This window comes from Parus major, chromosome Z (genome assembly GCF_001522545.3).
Source record: "Parus major isolate Abel chromosome Z, Parus_major1.1, whole genome shotgun sequence".
In the NCBI taxonomy this organism is placed as follows: Eukaryota; Metazoa; Chordata; class Aves; order Passeriformes; family Paridae; genus Parus; species Parus major.
Genome location: NC_031799.1, coordinates 73,781,462 through 73,807,912, shown reverse-complemented (window position 1 = coordinate 73,807,912; position 26,451 = coordinate 73,781,462). Strand labels below are relative to the sequence as shown.

Genomic DNA, 26,451 nt, shown 5'->3' with positions numbered 1-26,451 from the left:
CCCCGTCGGTGCGTGCCGGAGCCCATGAATTGCTCCGAGAGCGCCCGGCGAGGCTGCGCCGCGGCCGCGGGCTCCGGGCACGATGCAGAAGAGCGTGCGGTACAACGAGGGGCACGCCCTGTACCTGGCGCTGCTGGCCCGCAAGGAGGGCACCAAGCGCGGCTACCTCAGCAAGAAGACGGCGGAGACCAACCGCTGGCACGAGAAGTGGTTCGCCCTCTACCAAAACGTGCTCTTCTACTTCGAGGGCGAGCAGAGCGCCCGCCCCGCCGGCATGTACATGCTGGAGGGCTGCAACTGCGAGCGGGTGCCCGCTCCCAAGGGATGCGCCGCGGGCAGCGCCAAGGATGCCGCGCTGGACAAGCAGGTACCGCCCCGCGGGTGGAGGGCAGCGGGGAGGGACAGCCGGGCCCTCGGGCCGCCCCTCGCAGCCCCGGGGCCGCCCCCAGCCCGGCCCCGCCGCCGGTGTGCGGCTCCGGGCCGCGGGCAGCGCGGCCGCTCCCGGCTCCTCGCTGGTGGCTCCTGCTCCCTCCCTGACTCTTGTGTTTCCACCCCCAGTGACAGCACGCCGAGTTTCAGCCCGGAGAGTAGCATCTCACACTCCAGGTGTTCGGTCGTCTCGATGCCAGCACTTGTGCCGTGCATTTCTCAGCAAAGTCACACAGGACTGTCAGGGGCCGAGCTGCCAGGGCAGCGCTCTGAGCACCCAGCGAGCCCTTCCCCGGGGCTGCCGCCTCTCCCAGCCGTGCTCCGGGGGCAGAGCAGCCTCCCGCCCGCTCCCTGCCCGCTGTGCAGCCCGAGACATCCCCCGGGAGAGGACAGGCTCCTCTCCAGGCCGGTGTAGCGAGGTGCCCGAGACAGAAAGGGTGGCACACCGCCCCAGCCGGGTCCTGCCCGGGCTCCGGAGGCTTTGGGGGATCCCCTGCCCGGAGGGGACACCGATCACAGCCCCTCAAGTGCCAAACTGCCCCCTGCCGCAGCTGATCCTCCCCAGAGCTGATCTGTTTGACATGCCTGTGTCAGAGCAGAGTGGTTAAATACTCCCGGCTATTACATAACCCGCGAGAGAAGGACGCTGTGCTTGCTCGGCGTGGATAGAGATCGGCTGTCTCAGCCACACACCTCCTGTTGCCTCATCCCCGTTCCAGACCTCGTTTGAAATGTGCTCCAGCGCATTTCAGAGCTGCTGCCCTCCCCCGTGAGCAGCCCGGCAGGCTGGTTTGGGGAACTTCGGGCGGCTGGAGCAGCGTGGCTTGGGGCCGGCTGCAGGTGTTTCCTCACCTGTGGCAAAGTGACACGGAACAAAGCCCTGCTCTGAAACCCAGCACACCCCTGGGCGCTCCTGGGCTGCTAACTTCGCAAGGACAGCTCAGAGCCTTGTCTGCTATTTGTGCTTTCCCCCCAGGGTAAATAATCCTGGTGTGTTCAGGCAGCCTCTGGATGTTCCGTGGTTAAGCGAGCAAACTTTGGGGAGCGGGGATGGCTGTACTTGTGTCGTGTTCACCCTCCAATTCTTGCTCATTGCTTTGAGGCACGTTTTTATAGCGTTATAAATGGAGTTGTGGAGGATCCCCAGATGATATTAAACATGGATGTTGCCCTGCCTGCTTTACATTGGCTTACTACACTTGTTTATCAGCGGTGTTGTTAAATTACAGCTTGACTTAGAGAACTGCCTGAAAACAAATCCCTTCCATGTCTGTTCTCTGGGAGCCTTAAGTTGTGCTTTTATAGTGATGAATGAGTTGTTCGTAATTACATCTAGTAATAATTACAGGGCAGGAAGCTGAGCTTTTATTGCTTCAGACATCAACTATGTTGGTGTTTTCAAGAATAGCAGACTGCTATTAAAGAGCCAGAAGAATGCTGCTTTTTTTTTTTTTTATTTATGGGATGCTAGTTTGAATTTTCAAGAGACATCATCAGGAAATATTCTTTTCTGTTCACCTTTTGCTTGATCCCGAGCTTTATTCAAAGCTTTTGAGTGTTAGGAGCTTTTACAGATGCTTACTCATTAAAGTGCACCCTTGTTTGTATATACACATACAGGTACAAGTCTTTGCTAAGGTGTACAGGAAATTCCCTCAGTGACTAAAACTGATCCATTACAAGCCAAAAAAAGGACAAAAAATTTGAAAATTAAGCAGTCTTTTTCATTTAGAAGATCTGCTCATATACTTAAAGGTGTAAAGCAATAAACCATGAACCTTCAGTTTATTAACAGAGGCAGGCAAACTCACTTTAATCAGATGATAATGAAAAGTCGATATTGCAAATGCTAACTCCTGGCAGTGAAAAAATACTGCACAGATTTAATTTGCTTTGATCTCACCACACAAATGTATTAAAGGAGTGAAAAAAAAAACAACAAGAAAAAGAGAGAAGCTGTGTGGCAGATTTTGAAGAACCAGATCTCTCTTCTCCAAAGGAGGGAGAAAAGACAAAAGTTATCTCCTTTAGTCTGGGTTTTATTTACCTGAGTAACTTAGGCATTAGAGTGATGTGTGCTATAGAATTACACCAATCAGGGAGAGGGAGAGGAATTAACCACATGAGAGAGCTTCATCAGCATACCTTGAGTGGATATTTGGAAAAGCAATGCATTTTCTCCAAGTTACGTAATAAAGATTATGGAAAATGCTTGTAGGACAAATAGATTTTGTTTTCCTTAACTTGCAGATCCCTCCAGTGTTGGTTTCCAGCTGTTTGGGCATTGCTTGTCAGGTCATGTGCCAGGTGAAACTGCAAATTGTCAGAGCTGCGGGATGAGTGCTGGGCTGGGCTGTCCTGCTCAGGACAGAACTTTGGCCACCAGACCTGCCCAGGTTTGGTGTCCATCCCCAGCCACCCCAGGTGCTGCACAGTGACACTTTCCAGCCCTGCTGGGGGTGTCAAGGTGTTACAGGAGCCACCATTCTGTGGAAGATGCCAAATGCCTTCGCAAGACTTGCTCTACTCCTGCATCATTAAGGGCTTGAAAAACAATTGCCATGGCAGAATAGGCTTGTTTTGCCTTTTCCATTAACATATTAGTGTGTTTCTTTCCATTCAGAGGGATTTTTCCTTAAAATAAAATCTGTTTAAAGTACAGAACCTGTTTTAATAATGACTGCTTAAAGAGTGAATCAACAGATTCTCTGGAAATGCGTGATTGAACTGAGTGTGCTGCATATTCTAAGTGATCTGCAGAGAAATTCTTGTTTTTAAAAAAAGGCGTTTTGATCTCCCCCAGATTTTAGAGGAGTTTTTGTAAACACCAAACAGGTGTTGCTGAACACTCTGATTTCACATTCCAGACAAAAAAAGAAGATAGGGATTTATTGAAAGAATAACATTGTGGAAGACACTGAGTTTCAAAACAGCAAATTAGGACGTGTAAATACCACATGCAGAAAGCTTCTGATTTTAGTTAAACTGCTTCTTCCCAGGGGAATTGAGGCTGTAAACAAGTGAAGCTCCCACCAAGGCCTCCACTGGGACACTGAGAGTCTTGATGAGAATTCATTTCAGGTTTTCTTTCCGAAACTCTTGGAAGGGAATGGCTGGTTTTGTCTCAGTGAGGGCTTATTCTCTTCAAAAGTAAAGGAAAATGCCCCAAATCATGCTTTTTCAGAAGGCTGGCACTTATTAGGCAGCAAGTTCATGGACAGTTTTTAATACTACTGGAAACAGATGATTAGAGGAATGTAAATATTAACATTATTATTATTGTCCGCATTGGGAGGAGGCCTGTGTGTTTAGTTTCTTTCATAACTCTGCATTGAATACATGGAAATGTTCTGATACTGTTAATAATAACTGTCTCAGAGTATTTAAGGTTGTAAATGTTGTATGGTTGGAGCAGAGATATTCTTTGTATCTTGCCCGCAATAATCTTCCTCCCACTTAGCAAAATAAAATGCAGTATTAAGTCCATGTCCCCACAGATTAACAGAATCCAATCATTTTAATTTTATTTTTCTGCCTCCTGCAGCTCTGGTTGTGCAGGGGACACGGTGATTTTGTGGTGTTTGGAGGCTCTCTGTTTGACACTGACTCCTTGGCACATGCCACCAGCAGCTTTTGCTGTGCCTCTCTGCCACTTTAATGTTTGCTCAGCCGAGCAACAGCACTTAGTGGGCATATTTTAATGAAGATGGCATTAATTAAAAGTTACTCACTTTTTTTTGGGCAGCCCCCCCTGTGTTGCTCAGCATCCTGTGGCTGTTCAATGCTGTAGATGGCTGAGGAGTGCTGGGGTTTTTTGGCACCCTCAGGATTGTTGTTGTCCATAAATCCCACTGCTTGCATGTGGGCAGGGAGCTCCCTGGGGTGTTCCAGTGAAAGGCAGGCCAGAGACCACCATGCTGTAGAAATTTTCAGGAGAAATTGAAAAGTCATAGGTGGGTTTTTCTTCTCAGCATCTGACAAGAAATAAAAAGATGTGTTGTGTTTTTGTTTCCTCCAAACCTTTTCTTTATCTTTTTTTTTTTTTTTTTAATGCATTACCTTCAACAGGAGAGGTTAATTAAAAAAGATGGCTATTAGTGCTCCTGGGGTTTATGTTTTTGTATGGTCCTCTCATGGCAGAGTCTCTAAATGGCATCTTTAATCTTAATAATTAATAAATCTTCTGGTGTGAAGACAGCTTTGGGGGTCACCTGCTCTTGGTCACTTTCCCAGGCTGTCCCTGTCCCCCTGCTCAGTCACTGTCATGGGGCATCACAGTTTGTGGGCACAACAACTTGTCCAAACCACAGTTTGTGTCCCCAGACACTCCAGACTCTCCTGGTTTGTGTTCCAGGGTAGCAGGAAACTGGTGCTGTGCTTTATGCAAGGTGCAGACAAGGGGTTGCCTCTCTCTCTTCATGAAGAAATGAAAAGTGAATTTACAGTGTCCCCTGTGGTCTAAGGCAACAGGTGGGAAATAAATACAAAAATTAATAAAACCACCAAAAAACAGACAAACAAACTAAAAAGAACCCAAACCAACCCAAACAAACTAAAAAAAACCCATGTGATGTATCCAGGGACTGAGCTCTGCTCTTTGATAAATGTTTTGTGTTTGCTTAGCAGTGAGCACATTTTGTGAATAAGGAGAAGAACAGGAAAATCTCACAGCCTTATTAAAAATACTTACTGCAGTTTTGCCAAAATTTAGGGACCCACACAGCTGATAATCGAGCTTCAGGCAGGTGTAGCTGATTTTTGACATGCCTTCCTCCTGAAGGGTTGGTTGGATCCACACAGACATAGCCTGGAGAATACTGATGGTGTTTATTAGTTTGTTATTAAACCTTTGTCAATCTGCATCTGTGTGGAGTGGCTTTGGTCAGGAACCCCAGCCTGACCCGTTTTGTTTTCTGTCCTTGACTTGTGGTCACCCTTGAGGGTGAAGGGCAGTGAGAGAGCCCACCTGACTGTCTGAGGGACAGATTGAAAGGACAGAGGGTACTCAGACCAGATTTTGCTGAGACAAAGTTTGTTGGGTATAAACCACGAATTGAAGTCATCAGCTTTTCCCTGCAAGGCATTGTAAGAGCCCCAAATATTACAGTGTGCTCTAACAGAAGTGCATAATCTTTAATTAAGCTACTGGATGATAATTAGATCCCAAGGCAAATGACATTTGGCAAGGGGCTTGTTTGTGGAGCTGCTGGGAAATGCTTTTAGCCAACAGGTGAAATGTCAGTGGCTGAGTTAGACCTGACTTGGACACGCAAAATCCCAGAGGCTGGGGACCCAAAATGTCACTCACCAAGAAAGAATGATGTGTGCCACAGTCCCAGCCTTAACCCAGGACATGTGAGGTGAGCAGCCCCCCGCTGCTGCTGAGAACACTCAAAACTCATTTCAAATAAACCACTGCAACAGTTTAATGTGGATTTCATTCCTCCACCTGCCTTACAGCCACTGCTGCTGCTCATTTTGTCTCCTCTGTTGATGGACTTGCATTGATTTGGCCTTACCTGTTTAGTTCCTCTAATGCAGGAGGAGATCTGTAGAAGGCAAATTCTGAGCACAAAAGTAACGACTCAGTCCCTAATTTATTGAATAACTGTACTTCATTTATCTCAATTTACCATCATTTAACTTTTAAGCTTGTTTTCTTTTTATTTTTTCCCCTGTTCTTTGGGCTGGGAGAACGGTGCTGGTGGGGCTGTGGGTCAGCAGCTCCCTGTCCTGTCCCAGTCCCTGCAGGAGCAGGAGATTTTGGGCAGCACCTCTTCCCAGTCAGCACTGATCGAGGCAAGGGGTTTTTTTTAACACTGTGCCTCTGCACTAAATGTGTAGGAACATATGCTTCCAATTGAGCTTCCAATGTTCTTTTTTTTTCTTTTTTTTTTCTTTTTTTTTAAATTTACCAATCCCGTAAGGTTTTCTGTTTGAGCTACAGAATCTGTATTTTTAGAAGCAGAGGCTTCCCCAAGTCAGTCCAGCCATTTCAGTATCTTTTGGTGTTTGCCATGAGCTCAGCAACAACTGAGTTTTTTCAGGAAGTGTTTATAAACTGCCAGCTCTGATCTGAGCTGGTTTATAATTTTTAACTTTACTTCTGGAAGTGTTTTTTTTGGGTTGGTTTTTTTTTGGGGTTTTTTTTTTTTTGGTAGATCTGATTGGCTCCACTACATCGTTAAAAAAAAAAAAAAAAGTTTAAAAACTATGTTTTTAGAGGCAAATGCTGTAACTATTGAAAAAAATCTGGAATTATATAGTCTCTCTTTCTTTGGCATGGTGCTGTGGAACTGTGACTTTTGTCCACTTTTTGCCTTCTGAGATTTTTGAGTGTGACAAAATGCCTGAGTAACAGAAATGATCTGATTAATTATTCTGCAGGCTTTGGCTAGTGTGATTCAAGTTCTTGAATTACTGCAAGATTTCCACTGCACTGCAGCGTGCCCTTTGCGATCTCTCAAAACCAGCAAGCTCACTGAATTGCTTTAATTCACTATATTTACCTCATTATTCTGCATTTGTAGGGTGCTGTGTTTGTTGTTCTGGGTAGCTGAGGAGCTGTCAGTAGCTGTGCAGGGGTGGGGTGCAGGCCAGGTGCTGCAGGCAGGATTTTGGGAGCCCCACCTGAGCTGGATTTTGGGGCAGTCTGGGGGTTGCTCAGCCCACCCCAGACTGGGTGTTCGCATCTGCCCTGACGTTTCCCGTGGTGAGGCACACCGTGCTCATGGTGTTTTCTCTCTGATGCCTCAGGGCTATGCTGGGTCCTCACCTGCTGGAAAATGTGGATGGCTGCAGGTGACCACTGTTTCTGTTTTGTTCTTGTTTCATTCTCATTCTGTTTCATTTCTCGGCACTTCCCCTGCCTTACACAAGCTGTTTCTCCTGTTTCAGCAAATGCAACAGACTTTACAGTCTTCTGTGGAATTGTGGGGATGTCTCTGATGTCCTCCAGAATGGAATCAGAGTTTATTCTTGACCCTGTGCATTCATGGAGGATGAGGCACGACAAGAGAACTGCAACCTTCTTTTGCGCCAGTCGTGTTCCCTTCAACGTGGCGCTCACAGAACAACTCCAGAGAACTGTTAAAAATGCTTCCTCCTAATAAATCTCCTGGGGAGAGCTGGAATTGAGTAGGGCAGCTGCAGGGGTCTCTTGAGGGAATGTCTGGCTCCAGCAGAGGTGCAGGTGTTGGTGTGCACAGCACTGGTGCTGATGCTGAGTGCAGCAGGTGAAAACCAGCTGATGAACAATTGGTATCTGCGGCTCTTTCCTGCTCTGAGAGCTTCATCAGGCGAGGGAGGGCTCCTGGGCTGGGACTGAGCCCTGGGTGTGTGATCTGACAGATTTTTATGCTGATTTTGTGGCCCTTGCAGGTTTTTTTTGATGTCTTGCAGTTTTCCTTTCTTGGCCCAACAAGTATGTGACCGCTGGGAGAAATAGCAGGGCCTCCCTTCTTGTAAAGCACTCAGAGGAGAATTGTGATTGTGATTGATGGTGGTAATTAATCCTTGTTTTGGGGACCCAGCTTGGCTCAGGAGGGAGACATGCTGGGAGGCAGGACCAACCCCTGTGAATGTAGTGGTTAAAATGTAAAAGTACCACTTAAGCACCAAAGGTCAATGGTTTTATCTCACCGGGCATCCAAATTGAGTTGCATCAGACCCGCTGGGGTTTGTGCTGGCCATTGTGGCAGTAATTCCTTCCTACTTCACCGGCTGCTGTGAAAATAAATGTGTTAATTGTGGGGCAGCACCTGAGTGATGTAATGAGAGGTGTGAGAAGTTTCTGAGCTCTGCTGATCAGGAGATGTGCATGAAGCATCGCATCAGGTCTCAGCTGTGTGTGGTGGCTGTGCCAGGAGCTGCTGAGAGGAGAACGCTCCGGAAAGGGGCTGCACAGGTGGTGAGTCCATCACCTCACACACAGCTTCTCCTCGCCTTGCTCTACCTGCCTTTGCAGCCTGGTGACAGAAAAATAAAAAAAGAACCCCAAAAACAAACCCAAAAGCTGGAAACCCCAACCTGAACATGGAAATGATGAACAGAAACTTGTGGGAAATGGAGCTTTGTGACCCACGACTTTGGCTGTGGGAACAACTGCACAGAGGCAATTTGGGAGCAGGTGTCCTGCTGGGATGGGTGCAGGCTTGCAGGCCCGAAGTGAGGGTTTTTTGTGGATGTCTTTGCTGCCTGCTGCAGAGGGGGGCTCATAAGAGCATTATCTGGTGGCCAGGGCAGCCTGGCTCGCTGGTGTGCAGCGCTGGCAGCCCGGGATATGCAGTGACCTGTGAGAGCTCCGCTGTCAGCAGGGCCAGAGGGGCTGCAGACCTGGGGACTGCACCCCTGGGATGGGCTGAAATGATCCTGAGAGAGAGGATCTTGCCTGGATGCTGCTCTGCATCCCTGTGGCTGTGGGAGTGAGGCTTGGCAGCCACTCTGAGACACCTCAGTGCCTCAGGGCCCAGAAATGCAAACAAAAGGGAGCTGGGGGCAGCAAACTGGGGCTGAATGGCTTCATCAATTCCTGCAGCTGCAATTGGGAGATCAACCCCCACTGTGCAAATGGAGCAGACTTAGAAAAGTGGGGAACCCGTCAGCCCTGCTCCATTTGGGGTGCAGCCCTGGGGGGCTTTGTCTGCCCTAAATGTACCTGAAGGCCCTTCAGCAAATCCAGCTGCTTTTTAACTTTGGCCTCTGTTTTTAAGTAGCCTGAGAAGGCATCAACCTGACAAAGTGAGAGTGGTGCCAGGTGGTTCTGTGTGAGACAAATAAAAATATTTACCTCCCATGGAAAGGAGGGGGAAAAAATGGAGTGTCTTCCCAGCACTGATTTCCAACAGATTTTCCTAAAGACCACTGGCTTTCTGCAAATGTCTTTGATTTTTTTTATTTTTCTTTTGCTGTTTTTGAGGGTGTTGGAGTGTGTATCTTGCGTGTGTCCACCCCCTGGGTGACACAGAGCAGAAGGATGCCTGTCTGGGTTATCTGTGTCCTGAGTCACTGGCCTCTCCGGCCCCCTCACCCTGTGGCCTCCTGGTGAATCATTTCCTGTCTGCTGTCACTTGTGCAGACACAAACCAGCCTAATAGGCGGGATTCCATCCCATCTGCTGGCATATGGGTGCCACCATCTGCATGGGGATGTTTGTTTATCCTCGCAGCCTCTCCGGGCGCCCGGCTCGGCCTGCAGGGTGGCACGGCACAGGCTCCCACGAGTTGTCACCTGCAGGTTTCTGCACACAGCAAGGCCTGAGAAGTGCCAGTTTCTGCACACAGTCCTGTGTTCTGGCTGCTCCTCCTCCAACTCATGGCTTCATTTCCCTCTGGGACCTGCTGGCTGCACCTTGCAGGTTTGTCCTCCCAGGCAAGAGGTGATCTCTGGTCCTGCTGATCTCACACCATTTAAACTGGAAAGAGTTTTTATTCCTAGTATTTATTTTGTAAGTTATTTGTAATTGTAGCAGGTTCCCTTAATACCACTTGCATTAGAAGGGTGAGTGTATGAGTTTTTTTAATAATTGCCATTCATTCCCAGGGTAATATCAAATGTTTGTTCACACATTTGCTCTCCCTTTGTGGTGTCCCCCTCCTTGGCCCTTTCCCTCCAGCATTTGTTTTGCCACATGTGAATTTCAAGCTGCTTTTGACTCATGTTCCTGGGCTGGTTTCTGCCCCACCAAGGTGAATGTGGTGCTCCCACATGGCTGCTGGTGTGCAGCTCTGGAGCTCTGGGTGAGCTTGGGCACTCCCTGTGCTGCTCTCACCACCACCAGGACAGAAAAGGACCCTGGTGTGAGCAGGAACGGAGCAGGAACCTGTGTAGGACTCAGCTCACCATTTCTGTCCTTTCCCATGGATTCTCCAACTCCTTGTGTCCTACTTGTGCGCTGCTTCAGCAGCTTCCACGGCAACCACATTTTATTTCTTGCTGTGAGCTTCTCCTCATCTCCTGGCTGAGAGATCCTGACTTCTCTTTTTTAAGGTGTTGTGGAGAAGTGTAAGCAACCAAGTCCTCGTATTCTGAGCATTGCAAAGCACCTCATCTTTTTGAATTGTGTTTCCTCATCTTTCCTAATACATTTTGATGTTTATACTTTCCCACCTTACAATAATGTCAGCATTTGACAGTTGCATGCAGTAAAAACAGATAGTTGGTTTTTTTTCCCCTATAAATTCCTGTGGTGTAATACAAAAAACTGGGATTTTCTAAATTCTGGGGTGACTCAGGAACACAGACCTATTTGACTTTGAATCCATCCATACTCTTCAATGATTTCCTAATACAAGCCAGTGGCACCCAGGCTTTTGGCTCGAGCGAACCTTGAAAACTGCAGAGTGGTCACAGCGACTGGCAGAGAGCAGATATCCCTCAATCCTCAGGGGTGGCCACAGGGGAGGGCCAGCAGCATCATTGTCTCTGTAGCCCCTGGGGAGGTGATGAGGAAAATCCTCCTGGGAAGCATTTCCACACACCGGGGGCAAGGAGGTGATTTCCTCACACAGAAACGAGGAGGGGCAGGGAGGTGGTGGAGGTGATTTGGGGTGGTCAGTGGGGACCCACAGAGGGGACATCACACCTGGCCAGGCTGAGAGCCCCCAGCAGTGGGGGACTGAAACTCTGAATGACCCCAGGACAAGTGAAAGACAACACTGAACCTTCACCCAGGACATTCAGTTCTGAGATGGGACTGTTGGCCCAAATAGTAGGAATTTTTTTTGTAAGGAAAACCAGGAAGGCTTCCCACTCTGCTTTCTTAAATTTTCCTCTCTGTTTGTTGTCAGGAAGTGGAATCACGTGTGAAAAGAAATATATATGCCAGGACATTGTTTCAAGTTGCTGTACAGTGATCAGTCTCGTCTTCTTTCTGGAAGAAATTTACTGTTGGCTCAGAACCATAACAAAAATTTCAGAATTCTTAAGAGTTCACTGCAAAATAAAAAGATGAAAACTCTTTCTGTCTTTTTGTGCCTTGGACGTGCTTTTTTTTCTTTAATTCACATGTTAGTGCACTGTGTATGCGGCGTGTATTTTCTATTCCACTTTTTTAATTTTATTTTTTTGCTGGGGGAGTGAAAGAAGTTGTTTTCTTTTTAATCGCCTCCCATCTGATTTAAATTTGAAGTAGTCATTCTGGTTTGGCTCAGGTTTAAATTGTAGCAGGAAAAAATTGTGCAACTAGAATAAACTTAACTTCAAACTTCTTTGTGCTAATGAACAGAATGCGATGTAACTACTGCCTTTTTTCCTTGTCTTGAGTTACTTGGAATATATCTGTAACTCAGTGGTTTTCTGCCTTTTCTGTGTTCTCCTTGTGCTGAGCAGTAACAATATTTTCAAAAATACTTAGTTTTCCTGTCCTGGGAAATGTAAAATAAATTCTTTGGGCTGTGTTACTGCTCCAGGCACTGCCAGGGCTCACCTTGGCTCCTGCGTGGATCACTTCTTCACCCATTTCCCTTCTGTTTTTTCCCTTACCCTTTCCTTGTCCCTGCTGTTCACTCAGGTGTTTTTTTATTTATTCTCCTCCCCCTGGGGCATATTTGGGGAATCCCTTCCTGGTACTGAAGGTGCATCACTCACAAAGCTGTGACACCCCCGAGCACAACCCAGCTTTGTGAAGGTTTGTTTATTCCTACTCTCCTGATGATCACAAAAATACATAAATGGTATTTCTTACATCAAAGACGTAAATTAAATGTCTGTCCTTTACCTGATGTAATTTCACAGCAGTGGATTATTTAATCCAAGTGACTTCAGCAGACTTTTCTAAATATATCAAGTGGGACCAGGTGCCTGATCTGCTTTAATACCATGTACCTTTTATTAAGGGTTGATCAGCTGCCATTTCCATTTATATTTCCTGATGTTCTTTCTTGATTCAAGGTTATTTTTAAGTCACCCAGGTCAGGAAGGATATGAGTGGGGTGGAGTGCTGAGGGAAGTGTGGATAATTAATGGAAAACATATTTGAAAGGGAGTTTTGAGAGCTTCCAAAGAACAGTATTCAAATGTAATTGGCTCATTTGATTAAAAACACTTATTAGATTCAGTCTGCTCCCTTTGCCCTCTTAAAACCCCCTGAATCATGAGCTCATCACATTGATTATTAATGAGTAATACTTATATCAATAATAGTATTCAGTTGTGCATGTATTTCATGTGTAACCTGCAGCTTCTATTGTAGATTACTCATGTCATGAAAATGTTGGTGTATGTTCCTTTTCAGTTGTTATTTGGGAAACTGGAGAGAGTTAAATGTGCTTAGAGCACCAGTAGTTTCCATGAACTATTTCAGACAAGCACAGGGCTGCTAAGGTAAAATTATGGAAAGTTTCAGCCTGGAATTATTGGCACCCTGTCTTGTTTTCAGCTTTGGGATTACAGTGTGGCACAAGAGAGTGTGTCATAATGTCATAACATTGTTTCTTGGGTGTTTTGTTGTGGGTTTTTTTTTCCTTTTTTTTAAATAAGGACTTAAAGGGGAACAAGTAATTTAGTGAGATGCTGAAAGCTCACGTTGTTTGAGGGCGGGCTTAGCTGTTGACAGTGCTCATCTTGAACAAGAGCTGTGCCACAGAATAAATTCTTATGGCTACAAATAGCCTTCTCTACCACAAAAGAGTCTCAATACCTCCCCTATTTTCCTTGCATGTCCCTTGTCCTCTCTCAGGTTGCTGTGCTGGGCCCCTGGGGTCTCTCCCTGCCTCAATAAAATTCTCCTTCACAGGCAGGAGTAGCTGCAGGATTTGGTTATGCAGCTGGCCTTGGGTGCTCCTGGAGCTGAGAGAGGAAATTTGGGGGGGCTGTAAACTCCCTGCAGTGAGTGGGTTTGTGTGTGGGTCACAGCTGGGCTGCCCTGTGCTGCTCTGATGTCCCTCTGGGCAGCTGTGAGCTCGGCCCTGCTGCTGTTTTTATTTATCTGTGTCACCAAAACCACCCCTGCACCAGCCCCGATGTTATAAATAACTGTGTAGCCATTGGCCTTCACTATTGCATATTGACTTTATCAAATTACTTTGATGTAATAGTTTGTAATCACTTTTTAACTGCTTTTGTTATAAGTATAATTTGCCAGCCTTTTCACCCTAATCCCTGTGTAGATGATGTATTTCAGTGTGATAAATATATTATAGTTTAGGCTCTCTCAGAATATCCAAGTAGAGTCTATCTGCTGTGTGTGATGACATTAACTGTTGCAGACCTCGCTAATGCCTTTATTTGTGTGGCTAACTGACAGTGCTGATAATAACTCTGATAATTTTGTGGAAGAGCTGATGTTGATTTAATGCACTGGTGGAGTATCTTATCTGTAGGATAACACTGAAAAGAAGCAGGTAAATAAACACTGGTAGAAGGAATGCAAAGAGGAATTTACCCCTGAGCCTGTCAAGAACTGTCAAAGCACAGAGCAGGGGCCTTGTGAGGATGTAAAATCCACACATTTCATCTGCAGGATGCTTCAGGAAGAGGGGTCAGGGCTGGAACCAAGCAAAAGAACTCCCAGGACACGTAAACCCCAAGGAACGTTTGATTATGTGCAATCCTCATCAATATGCATTTGACCAATGTCATGAAAAAGAATTTAAGAAGATTGTTTTAAGCTAACTGACGCTGCCAAGCTCCTTGTGCACTGTCCCTTTTATCCTTTATTAAAGTTAAAACTCGGAAAGAGCGAGGCTTGCTTGTCACACCGGTTTGTCACACGGTAGTAGCAGGTCTGCCCAGCAGGCTGGGTGCGTTTAAACCACAGAAAGGCTCAATCCATCCCAGTGCCCCCTGCTAAACACTCGGGGAGGCGAAATTAGAAGATGCTGCTTTTGTGCAGCAGCTTGTGGAGGAGCCAAAGCCGAGTGGCTGTGGGCGTCTCGGAGCTGGGCATGCTGAGCTTGCCATACATAGACACAGGAAGGCACAGGGAGCTGCAGCAGACATTCCAGATTGGATTAAATGGAAGTGTTGGCACCTGTTAGCATAACAAACACGGAGCAGACAGCAAAAGTCCCTGTGATCGCTAGCACGGAATACACAGGCTTGGGAGGATGGAGAGATGCACATTTTCTCCTGTTGGTACTGGAAACTGCTCTGAGGATGTCCCCAAGCCCAGCAGTTGAAATGTTTGTTTTAAAAACTTGTGTTGAATTGTTCCTTACCTACTGGATAAACAACATTGGCTTAATTTTTGGGAAGGTTTGCTGGCACTCACTGTAGGTTGTTTCTGGAGCTGGAACATGCTGGGGTCTGTCGGTGAATACAAGTGTTCTACAAATGGTATTTTTTAATGTTATTAAATTTGACATAAAATTTTAGATATTTTGTGTCAGTAGATACTACATTTATTAGCTTTTAGAGCGTGGCAGAGTATCCTAAAGCTTTGGAAACCTTGTAAGTTAGGTTTCCAAAGCAAGCCTATTCAACCTTCTCTCATCACCTGGAAGAAATCCTTCTGGCAGCCCTGAAATTTATTCCTAAATGTACTTAGTTAATGTGAGGTGTGCCTGCACAACTCCTATCATCAAGGTGGCGTGGCAGGAATAATTCTTTCCTGCTGTACTCGGCATCCATCTCACACTTAGTGTTGCCCCATGTTTTTTGAATTTTTATGTAACTTCTACGTCCCTAACATGGGCTGTGTTTTAAAAGCAGTGCTTGCACATCTGCTGTAGGGTTAGCCACATCTCCAGTAGGCCAGAATTTCTGCTTTCCCAGAATCAGTTGACAACCAGCAGGAATAATATCTCTGTTTTAAGTATATACTGTCATTCAATCTATTAAAAAAAAGGAATGAAGAAGCTATTGGAAAGCAGCACTACAATTGGTCTCCTAGTCAGACACCCACACTCAGATCTGGAAACTGATGTCTGGTGTCTGGTTTGAGTTGTTCTGATGGCTGCAGAACATGAGATCACTGACAGTTACAGCACTGCTGCCTCGCTCAGCATTTCACCATGAAGAATAAATCTGATTTATTTCCTCAGAATTGTTGTGTTCCAGTGCTGCACACTTGTCTTGTGTGGAGGAGCTCTGCTGCCTTCTCTGTGATCCCTGGCAGTCCTTGGGGCAGTGCTGATGCCCAGGACATTAAGGTTTGAGCCTGCAATTTGTTTTAGAGCCTCCAAACACTTGCATATGGCTGGACGCCTTTCCTTTGGGCTGACCTTAAACGTACACAATGATTTCACAGCAAAAGAGGACAGTCATTTTTGGGGAAAATCAGTTTCCCTTGTATGTCTACAATATGTTTAGCTTTTCTTTTACTTAAAAAATCTGTGGGAAACTACATGGTAGCAACCTTCTTATTTAGCAGTGAGAGCTTTCTTTTGTGGTTCAGGAAATTTTCACGTTGGACTTCTGCCAAATTTTGTTATACGCCTTAAATGCATGAAATATTAGGAATGGCCACCTATAATAAAAGCAAGCAAGTATAAATTGGCAATGAATGACTTCCCAGGCTGTTAATCACACAAAATCCAGTGATTTTTTTCCGTTCCACCTGAACTAGAATTAGCAGGAGAAGTCAGGAAAAGGGCACGAGGTCACCAGGAGGCTGAGCTTGGTGCCTTGGGAACAGGGAATTGGTTATGGGAAGTAGGGAAGAGCTTTTGGGACTGCACAGGACCTGCTATGGGATGACTCCAGGAGGAGCCTAAGGCAGGGAAAGGGATGAGCACATGTGGAAAAATAATGGAATGAGCTAATTAAAGGGAGCAGTCTGGCACCTCTGCCTGACCAGGTGTGTGGTCACCACAGCGGGTCCTGGCCGTGGCCTGAGCTCTGAGGTGCAGGACACGGACCAGCCCTGAGCATCACAGCACTGAGGGACTGATCAAAACCCCGAAGGTGTTCTTTGGGACACTGGTGCCCTGGGATTTCAGCTTTTATATTTGCCATGCATCTGTAACCCTGCAGGTCTTTGGGGCAGAACTCCAAACCCCATGTGCAGGGTCAGCTGCTGCTTCCCCATTTGGGTCAGAGCCAGCAATTCCTCTCCAGGCCTGGCAATCAAGGACACCTCAGTGCCTCAGAGCCCAGAAATGCAAACAAAAGGGAGCTGGGGGCAGCAAACTGGGGCTGAATGGCTTCATCAATTCCTGCAGCTGCAATTGGGAGATCAACCCCCGCTGTGCAAATGGAGCAGACTTAGAAAAGTGGGGAACCCGTCAGCCCTGCTCCATTTGGGGTGCAGCCCTGGGGGGCTTTGTCTGCCCTAAATGTACCTGAAGGCCCTTCAGCAAATCCAGCTGCTTTTTATTCCCTTCACTTGGCCTGGCCTCTGATTTTGGTAGCCCAAAAGCTTCAATAGCCTGCAGTGAGCCACCAAACTGCAACAGCCACTGGGGACTTCTCAAGTTGGTAGGTAGGGATGAAAAGGAAAAAAGAGCATTTAGCAAGGTCTGAGGAGGAAAACACAATCAGGTGTTTAAAAGTGTATCTGCATTGTACAAATCACTGGAAAACTTCTTCCTGTGTGCCTGCAGTGTGATCCCCACGCTGAGCTGTGTGTGGGTCCCCTGTCAGCACAGCGACAGCCCAGCCCTGTCTGGGGTGGACTGTGAGGAGCCTGGGCACTGCCCAGCCACGCTGCTTCGAGTGTAAAACAGTTTGGGAGCTCCTCAGGAGGCTGCTAAAAGAGGACCAGGTTGTTTTTGTTGCTGCTTCAGTTACTTGCTGTAAGAATTGTATGCTCTGCTCACCTGAAACGAGAGGGTTTCCACCCTTTGGTGTGAAGGTGGAGGGAGAAGGTTTTGCCCCATCAGCATTAGAAACTGTGCCTGTGGTCCAGAAACAGTTTTTGTTTCCTTCAATTGTGGGAAAGTTCTCACATGACATTAAAAATGTGTTCCTAATACTTTTTCTGCCTATAAAAATCTTCAGAAATGGATACTAATTATTTTTTTTTCCAACTCTTTGATTTGTTTTATGAGTTTGCCTGATATGTAGCATATAGTACTTACTTTCTTTAATATTCAAGGATGGAAAAGAATTAGGATGGCAGTCAGAAAATACAAATTTTCTGTTCATAAGGTACCTGCACCATAAAGATAATGTTTGTTGATCTGTGCTTACATCTGGTTTATGCTTTGTGGGTTTTTTTTTTTTATTTTTTATTTTTTTTTCCAAAGGTAATAGATAAAAAAGTTTAGTACATTGTGATGACATGTTTTCTCTTCTTTGTACTGGGTGGAAATAATGTCTGGCAGGTTTTGGGTGTTTCTGCTGAGTTTGTGAGCAGGTGACCTGCACGCAGGGCAGTGAAGACGCTGAGAACTGAGGGCAGAGAGCAGTGGGGTGGAACACAGGAGGGGCTGAGAGAAAAGAACCACTCATTCCTGTGGGGACCTTCAGCGTGTGGTGTGTTTGCAGTGCCTAGACACTTGTTTGGGAGATAGTGCAGGGGGGGAAAGTGCTGGGAATAGTGGGTGATGTAGATTGGGATTGCACTTTTTAACCTCTGTGAAATCAGAGTCAGACACGAAGGCCCCAGAGCCCTCTGCATTTAGGTGAAGCTTTGCATTTATTTTGGTGATTACAAGGTTTCAGCATGGTGGTCCTCATTCAGCCAGCTAAATCAAGAGGACACATTGCTGGGAGTTAAACACCCACTATCCTTAATTATTCTGGTGCTGTTGGATGAGTGGTTGACAGAAGCACATTGAAAATCTTCCTCCCAGCTCCCCATCCAGCAGGGTAAATAGCTGTATTTGGATGACTGACCTTCTTAGCAGGACATGGTGTTTTTCCTGTACACAGGCCCCAAATTATACTGGGACATCTGTCACTTTGTTAGGCTGCAGAATCGCCTGCAGCTGGTTTTATTAGGACTGTGCTGCATAACCCCTTCAGCTGAGTGACATTATCACTGCGCTGCTGTGTGCTTCACAAGAACTGTGAGCAAGTTGTTCAGTGTGTCACATTTAAATGGTAGTCATTTAGCTGGAGCAAGGGCATAGATCAGCACTTGTGGAAATTTAAAGCATTATCTGATATAAATATTTACAGGATATGGGTTTCCCTGGTAACTTGAAATATCTAAGAGGCAAGCCTGTAAAAATGTAGAGAGCTGCGACACGTCTCATAGTGTTAAGATTTGTTCAACTGTTCAAGATGTTGTTGTACTAGAAAACCATCATTTTTTTTGGAAAAGTAATCCTGGTTAGTTGTGCTGCAAGACAAAATTAGGTTCATGTCTCTTACAAAAAGAATACTGCAGCACTGATAGTGCAAGCAAAGCATTTGCCTGCTGTGTTTTGAAATGGCACGTGCCTTCATTTAAAAATTATCAGAAAGAGAATAACTCTGGCATTTCAATCACAGAGTGGCTGCTGAAAGCAGCCCCTAAAAGTTGTGTTTTCGTGACTTTATGGCCCGTTTTTGGGAGCACTCTGCTCTTTCCCCGTTCTCTGGATCATTTAAGGTGTAGCAACCTTAACAGAGAGGATAGCAGGTGGCTAATTTGGGCCATGACAGCAAAACCTGTAACCACAGCTCGTTGGTGGTTACCTGTTTGTGCTGCATTCTGTTTGCACACAAATTATTTTATGACACTGTTATAGATGTGGTTTTACTCAGCAGCTCCTGAGACAACTGTAGCTTGTGTTCGTGGAGCCAACAATGTTCTGTTGTAAAGAAAAGGTGTGGGAGGAGAATAAAAATGATCCCGTGGGGCTTGTCAGCTGAGTTTGAAGTGTTTTTTGATTGTACTTGGAGTTCCTCTGAGGATGGGAAAGAAGCCCTCACACGTCACAGTGTCACTGGAGCTGTTTGCTTGGAGCACCTCATTCCCAGGGTCACACCAGGCTTGGGGCACTGGGTCTGTGCCCAGAGTTTGGGTCAGGCTTGATGAGCCTGTGGTTCTCTATGCATCCCCCCTGCCTCCTCCACAGCCAGGAACTGGTGCCTCACTGAAGGTTTCAATCCCAAATTGCCACAATCAGAGCAGCACCTTTGCCCTGGGTCAGTTCACTGAGGCTGGGTCCTGCAGAACTCCCCAAACTTCATGGTGGAAATCTGTCTGCATATGATGGCAGTGGTGGGAATGTCACCTTGCAGCTAGAACTTGGTTGAACAGTATTCTTCCTCTTCTCCTTTTTCTCCCTAATTGCATCTGGCTACATCACTTGTGTTTTTACAGCAGGCAAGTAAATTAATGTGCTTTTTATGCCTTTTTTTTTTTACATGGGGGCACAAAACTGGGATGTTTCAAGACAGAATGTTTCCCCAGTTGTGTACAAAATATGAACTTTGAACTTCTTTCTTTAGTTATCAAAAGCACTTCTGCATTGTTTTGTCTTTGGAAAAGGTAATTTTGAGGGCTTGTTGGATATCTGTGGGTTTCTTTTTCCTCTCTAAGAAACCTGAAGGAGATTATCTTTCTGACACCATGTCAGGCAGTAGGATGGCAATCTCCATAATTACTGCAGCTCCTGCAGTAGTAGTAGTGGTATCCCATTTTATGCAACTGCTAGTAACAAAGAAGTTTATTAATGTTTTGCATTACAAAAGTTAAGAGAGGAGGTGTCAGAAATGAAATTCTAAGAATGAAGGCAAGAAGTGAGGGGATCCAGGGAGGGTGTCCCTGCTTGCTGCTCTTCACCTTTTTGTTAGAATATTTTGCATGGGAAAAAGTGTTCCAAATGACCTGGGGTTTAAAAAAAAGAGGAAAAGAAAGAAAAGGTCATTTTTTTCACTGCATTTTTTCAGTGCATCACCCCCTGCCTGGGGTGAGGGCACCTGCAGCTGCTGAGGCATGCACAGCTCCTTGTGGGACAGGCTGGTCCATCCCAGCTGCTCCAACAGCATGATTGCTTTCATTTTTTTTGCTTTGGTTTTATGCTTCCAAACAATTCTTGTACAGGGAAGCATTTGAATTTCCTTTAGGATAGAAAGGTGTGGGGGTTTTTAACCTGCTGCCACCCCGCACCCCTCCCTTGCCCAACTCTGGTGTAAATCAAAGCAGAAGATTTCAGTAGTGTTTTCCCTCTTGCTAGAAACAGTCTTCAAGAAAAGATGACTTGAGGAATATTTCATCTGTTGCTGCAGAAAAACAAATGTTTTCAGCAAGAAAGTGATCAAGGCATTTAACATACCTGAAAGCTGTAGCTGAATTCCTGCTGTATTTTTCACATTATGCCCTGTATGCCTGCTAATGCAGAAAATGTTGTACTTTATGGTTTTCCTTCCTTGTTATCAGCAGCAAAACTGGATGGCTTTTCCATCCTTACACTTTGCTCTGTGTTTCTCTGCCTTTGAAAAGGGGAATATTCATGTGGGCTACAAAGCTCTGAAAAGGGAAAGGATTTTGAGAAGAGAAATTGAATTTCTGACATAGTCTTCCCACAATACATTCCAGTGAGTTAAGACCAAAAAACAACAGAAACTGTTTGTATTTAGATGCAGCTCTGAGGGATAAACTGCTTGCCAGACATTTTGATGGAAACCAATGGGATGTTTTTCTGTATTTAAAAAAATAAAAAATAAAAAATATCAATTTTGGTTAAAATTAAAATTTAAAACAGGCAACATACTTTGCTTGACAGGAAGAGGGATTTTAGTTAAAACCAAGACTTTAATCTGCAAATGGAAAAAAGAAATGTGAAGCAAATTGAATTTCAACATTTGCCACGTGAGTACTTCTTTGATCATTCAGGCTGTACAATTACATGAGATAAAATATGTGAATCTCCAGTATAGTTTATCAGAACTCCAGTAGAAGGGAAGAAATCACAACTTCTGAAACTTGGTACTGGCAGCACTAAAAGCAAGTGCAATAACATCCCCCAAAAGAATTCTGTTTGTATCCAAGCTGAAGCTGGTTTTGCCACTCTGCCTCATTTGCTGTTCCAGATTTTTGAGCAATTTGTTACGAAAAACAAATGTAGTGGAAAGCAGAGCTTTCCTTAAAAGTTTCTTTGATTGTATGGCAAGTTCAAGACTTAATGAACTGCAGCTATCAAACACAACCGTCAAACTGGCAAGAAAGAGTAAATTTGGCCTTTTTCCTGCCACAGAGGAGAGATGAGGATGCTGTTCTGCACTTCTCAAGCCAGGGCTTCACAGGATTTATTGTGGAAGAGCAACAATGGGAAGGCTTTCCTGCTCAAAGATGATGTCCTCTGGGAGCCCAAAATCTCTGTATTTATTCAGGTTAACTTGAGAAAGCTCTTGCTGCTGGGGATATGTATTGACACAGAGAGCAAAATTTGAGGTTGCATAAGAAGGAGGAACATAAAATGTTCTCTTTGTGGGAAATGGACAGAAAATCCCATTGTTCTGCATACAATTTACTCTCTTATGGGAGAGAGAAAGTGATGCCTGTACTTCTCTGCCCCCGGTTTTCAGCCCTTCTGTAACTCTGTCCTCTCCAGAATGGTGCTGGCTGCTTGGGATTGCTGTTGGTGGCAGTGCCTTGCAGGGAGGAGACATTCTCAAATTAATCCCCGAGTTCTCAACTCTGTGGGGTCTGATCTTCCCAGGTCCCCTGTGTGTGCACAGCAGGGTCAGGCTGTGCTCTGCCCAGACACAGAGTGCCCTGTGAGGTGACAGGAGCCCGGCCACCACAGACACCCAGAGCCCTGGACACAGAGCTCTGCTTCGCTCCGTGTGGATCCGCCCTGGAAGTGCCTGATGCGCCACTTAAAGTATTCCAGGAAATCTGTGGAAGGAAATGGCATGAAATAACAGCAATCAAACTGCACTATTTCAGTGTATGTGATATGAAATGTGCAGGTGAATTGGTGCTCAATTGGTGCTGCACTGGGCTGGTTCTCAGTGACAGAGCACAGCGTGGCCTCAGGAGCAGCAGGGACAAGTGCTGGGGGCTCAGACACTGCTGCCACACAGGGGCTGGGGAACATCTGGAAACCTCTGCCATCAGAAAGGTGCTTCCAGAGACCAGGATCAGCCAACAGAACGTGCCTGTTGGGTGGAAAGGAAGCTAATGTGCCAATAAAGAGGTTCTTTAACTTTTCTACCACAAATCCTCCTGTAAATTCTGGCAAAAAAAGAGCACCCCTCTGCTTGACACCCAGAATTGCCTCAGCTCTGGGGGGAAAGAGGTCATGGAAGGGTATCCTCTGTGGCTGGGTGCTGGAAAGGGGCTCAGCAATGGGGCTGGAGCCCCAGGAGAGGCTGAGGGAGCTGGAAAGGGGCTGGAGAATTCCTGAGGGAGCTGGGAAGGGGCTGGAGAATTCCTGAGGGAGCTGGGAAGGGGCTGGAGAATTCCTGAGGGAGCTGGGAAGGGGCTCAGGCTGGAGAAAAGGAGGCTCAGGGGAAATTTCTGGCTCTGCACAAGTCCCTGGCAGGAGGGGACAGCCGGGGGGATTTGGGATCTGCTCCCAGGAACAGGGACAGGAGGAGAGGGAACGGCCTCAGGCTGGGCCAGGGGAGCTCAGGGGGGGCATTGGGAACAATTCCTTCATGGGAAGGGCTGCCCAGCCCTGGAAAAGGCTGCCCAGGGCAGGGGTGGAGTGCCCAGCCCTGAGGGATCTCAAAGCCCTGGGGATGTGGCATTTGGGGACATGGGGCAGTGGTGGCTGTGGCAGCACTGGGGAAAGGCTGGGCTCTGATCTTTGGGGGCTTTTCTGACCTAAACAATTCCATGATTCTGGGACTCCCTCTGGTCTGTTTGGTTGAAGCCCCTTCCCCTCTCTCTCGGGGGTTTGAGTGTGTGTGAGGTTCTGAGAGCAGTGGCCCAGCAAAACGAGGGCAGTGAGTGAGAATGGGATTATACTTTCTACCATGAGTAATTTTCCTCTTGTACAAACTCTGCTGTTTGATAATAGTGCTGGAATGACAGGTGTGGCTGAGACCAGAGCATTCACCACCAACTTGTGGGGGAACAGAAATCCGAGCATTCTCTGTAAGACCTGAAAAGTTCCTATGCTGTTATCTGAGAATATGAGTAATTGTTTAATTACTTACGAAGCAAACCTCAACATTTGCTATATCATGACACTGATTTGGGTGAAATCAGATGAATTGTCCCTGTGTTTAAGGTGCTTCACACAGAAAAACCATCCAGCAGGATCAGATCCAAAGTCTTTTACTAAACTATTGAGTATGGCACAGGTAATATGACTGGGACAAATTAGTAAAAACCTGAAAAGAAATCATATGCTGTAGTTCCAGTAGGGTAAATTGCTGAAAACTGAATGTATTCTTAAGTGGGTCTTTGACAGTAAATATTATAAAATGTGGATTCTGTCCATAATGCTGTTGGTTTTACAGCCAGAACATAATTTTATTTGACATAAAGCCTGAACACAGATTTCAGCAAATCTCCAACCAAATTCTGAAAACTTAATTTTCAGCTCACAATTAGTGTAGTAATAATAAATAAATAAATAAAGTAACTCAGTTCTTATCCTTTTTATAAAATGTTGGTGGCTGTGACCCTTGTCAATGTGAGATTTTTTTAAACTATATCTGCAAGGTGAATTATCAGAGTATTTACTGTTACAGTGTGTCCAAATAGTGACAACAGTTAGGGAAATTTCAGACCATCTTTCTGCAAAACCAAAAATTTAAAATGGACAGTAAGAAGTCTGTGGATTAGGGAAGGAGTGTCATATGATGGTATCATCTTAATTATTGCTTGGCCAATGTGAGGTGCATTGGTTTGTGCTTGTTTGGGTTTGCGTTTTTGTGGCTTTTTAAATTTTATTTTCTTATTTTTTTAATTTTAGCTTTCTTTTTTTGTTTGTTTTGTTTTCGTGGTGTTTTCTTGTTGGTTTTGTGTTTTGGGTTTTTTTCATTGCAAACTTGGAGAATTCAAAGGACAGTAGACTGAAGAATGTGTGCAGAAATGTCATGGAAATTTCATCCCAGTTTCTTGGTGGGTGAGACAGGACAGGACTCAGTCACTCTGATGTCCTGAGGTGAGGTCAGTGTTTTATCTCCCTGTGCATCTGAGTGAACCCCATCTGCTCAGGGGCTTGGTGCAAGAGTCCAGACCATCCCCTGTGGGTCTGGAATGTCCAGGTGTGCTGAGAGAGGCAGCTACAGGTCCCTAAATGGGAACTTTTCCACCCACAGCCCTTGGGGGGGAGGCTGGGAAAGGTAATTTTAGTGAAGAACCTGTTTCTCTGAGAGCTGTGGGTAGAGCAGCTCTGTGTTCTGCTCTGTGGCTTTTGGAATGTCCTTCCCTGCTCTCCTGAGGCTGATCCAGTGCCCCTCTGGTGGACTGTGAGTAAATGGAAGATGGAGGTTGAGGCTCTGGTGCTGCAATTACCTTCTTTGGCTGAAAACCAGAGCCTGTCACTTTTCTTGCCAATTTTTTACAAGGTTATAATCAGTCTCCAACCCTTCAGGGCTATTTAACCACAGAGTGTGGCTGTCAGAGAGCATGGTGCCAACAAAAGGATGTTTTCCCCTGCCATAAAATTGTTCAGGTGTCATGAAAACCTTGTATTTGGCTCTTTGCAGTGGTCTTTGGTTTTCCATCTGAGCCCTGTCAGTCTCTGGTGTTGGTGTGTGACTTGTCCCCACATCTCACAGAAAACTCTGCAGTTGCTTGAAATTTTGTGTTTGGTTTTTTTTTTTTCTTCTGAAAATGTTTATAGATAGAAATTATTATATATAACAGGGGTGTAACAAGGTCTGAGATGTGCTGACTTCTTATTCTTGCCTCCCTATCGTGTGTTGGCTCACTCGAGGGAGAGAAGCTCTGTTTATAGCAATCTTGAGTTGAACTCTTTTACAGCAGATCTATATTTGGGCATCTTTGCACATATCCTTGTGTCTAAAATGGGCACTATAATTCTTACCTTGTAGAGGAGTTCGGAGATTAGTTACTGTCTGTAAAGAGCTTTCAAAATGTCAAATCCTGTGTTTGCATATTTTCAGAATATAATTAGAAGACAGTCAATTAATCTTCTTCCTGTAAATTAATACACCAAAGTTGTTTGCTCTATAGAAATTGCTTGTGTCAATGCTTTGGGGTGGATTTATCTCTTTTCCTTTTTATTTTTGGTACATATGTGACAGTATTTGCTGAGGAATCCAGGCTTCACTCTTGCAGTGAAGGAATGCAATCTTCAAAATCCAGCCTCTTCATATAATTACATTATTTACCTGCCTGTTCATTCTTTAAAATGAAACTGCATGTTTTCAGCAATGAGGGTAATTTATTACCTAGAAAAATTTAACTTGGTCTCAGGAGGCCTTTTCATTATTTTATGTGTTAGGATTGATGAAGGAGGGTGTGTGTCTCATCTTGATCCTCTATGTTTGATGCAGGAGCTCTCTGGAGAGATTTTTCTGGTCCATATTACATAAGTAATCAAAATAGAAGGTTATAAATGTTCCTTCTGGCCTTTAAAGTCTGATCTTTTAATTAAAATACAGGGATGTCTTCTGCAGGGCAGACCAAATGCTGAGGTTTGTGTCAGAATTGGTGTGGAGGAGCTTTCAGTACTGTCAGGTTTCAGAGGAAAGGGCTGGAGAGCTCTGGCTGCTGTTTGGACAGGGAGGCAAAGGCTGTCAGTACATGGAGAAAGGTTAAGGGTGTGACAACTGCTGAACAAATGAGGCAGGGTGAAAAAAAAAGAGCAAAACACAGAAAGCTTTGAGTCCTGAAAAGTGCTTAACACTGCAACTGATTACAGTACTCCCTTTGGTCTGTTTCTGTCTGTTTTCCCCATCTGTCTTTTCTGTGTCAGTTTGAACATCACATTTTTCTACTGATGCAGCTCCGTGTCTACTAATTTATTTGTATTGTGCTGAGTTATGTGGCAGGGCTGTAGTCTTGGTTCACTTCAGCTGTGCCAAGCTTGAGGAGGAGGAACCAAAACTTGGGCTGAGTTGACAGTTCATTCCCTCCAGTTTGGGCTAAATGGAAGCTGCTGAAACCCCCAAATTTGGGCAGGGACAAGGAGTGAGGGGCTGTGCCCCCACCCACCTGCTGGGCTAGGTCATCACTAGGGAAAATGGGATTTCTGTGCTCCTTCTCCACCACTTGCACCGCAAACATTTCACTGCCGCGGTCCCCAGAGGTCCCTGCCCATTTGCTGGACTCTCCCC

At 45.5% G+C, this 26,451-nt stretch overlaps 1 protein-coding gene across 6 annotated transcripts in view; it reads left to right on the top strand.

Moving 5' to 3' along the window:
• Positions 1-6: 6 nt before the first annotated feature.
• The window catches only part of RASGRF2 (Ras protein specific guanine nucleotide releasing factor 2), a 134,150-nt gene continuing 107,705 nt past the window's right edge, over positions 7-26,451 (top strand). For all 6 annotated transcript variants that reach the window (XM_015614914.3, XM_015614913.3, XM_033520504.1 and 3 more), the window contains exon 1: positions 7-367. In XM_015614914.3, coding sequence (XP_015470400.1) covers positions 83-367 — 285 coding nt within the window. In that variant the 5' untranslated portion in view covers positions 7-82. The remainder of the gene's footprint in view (positions 368-26,451) is intronic.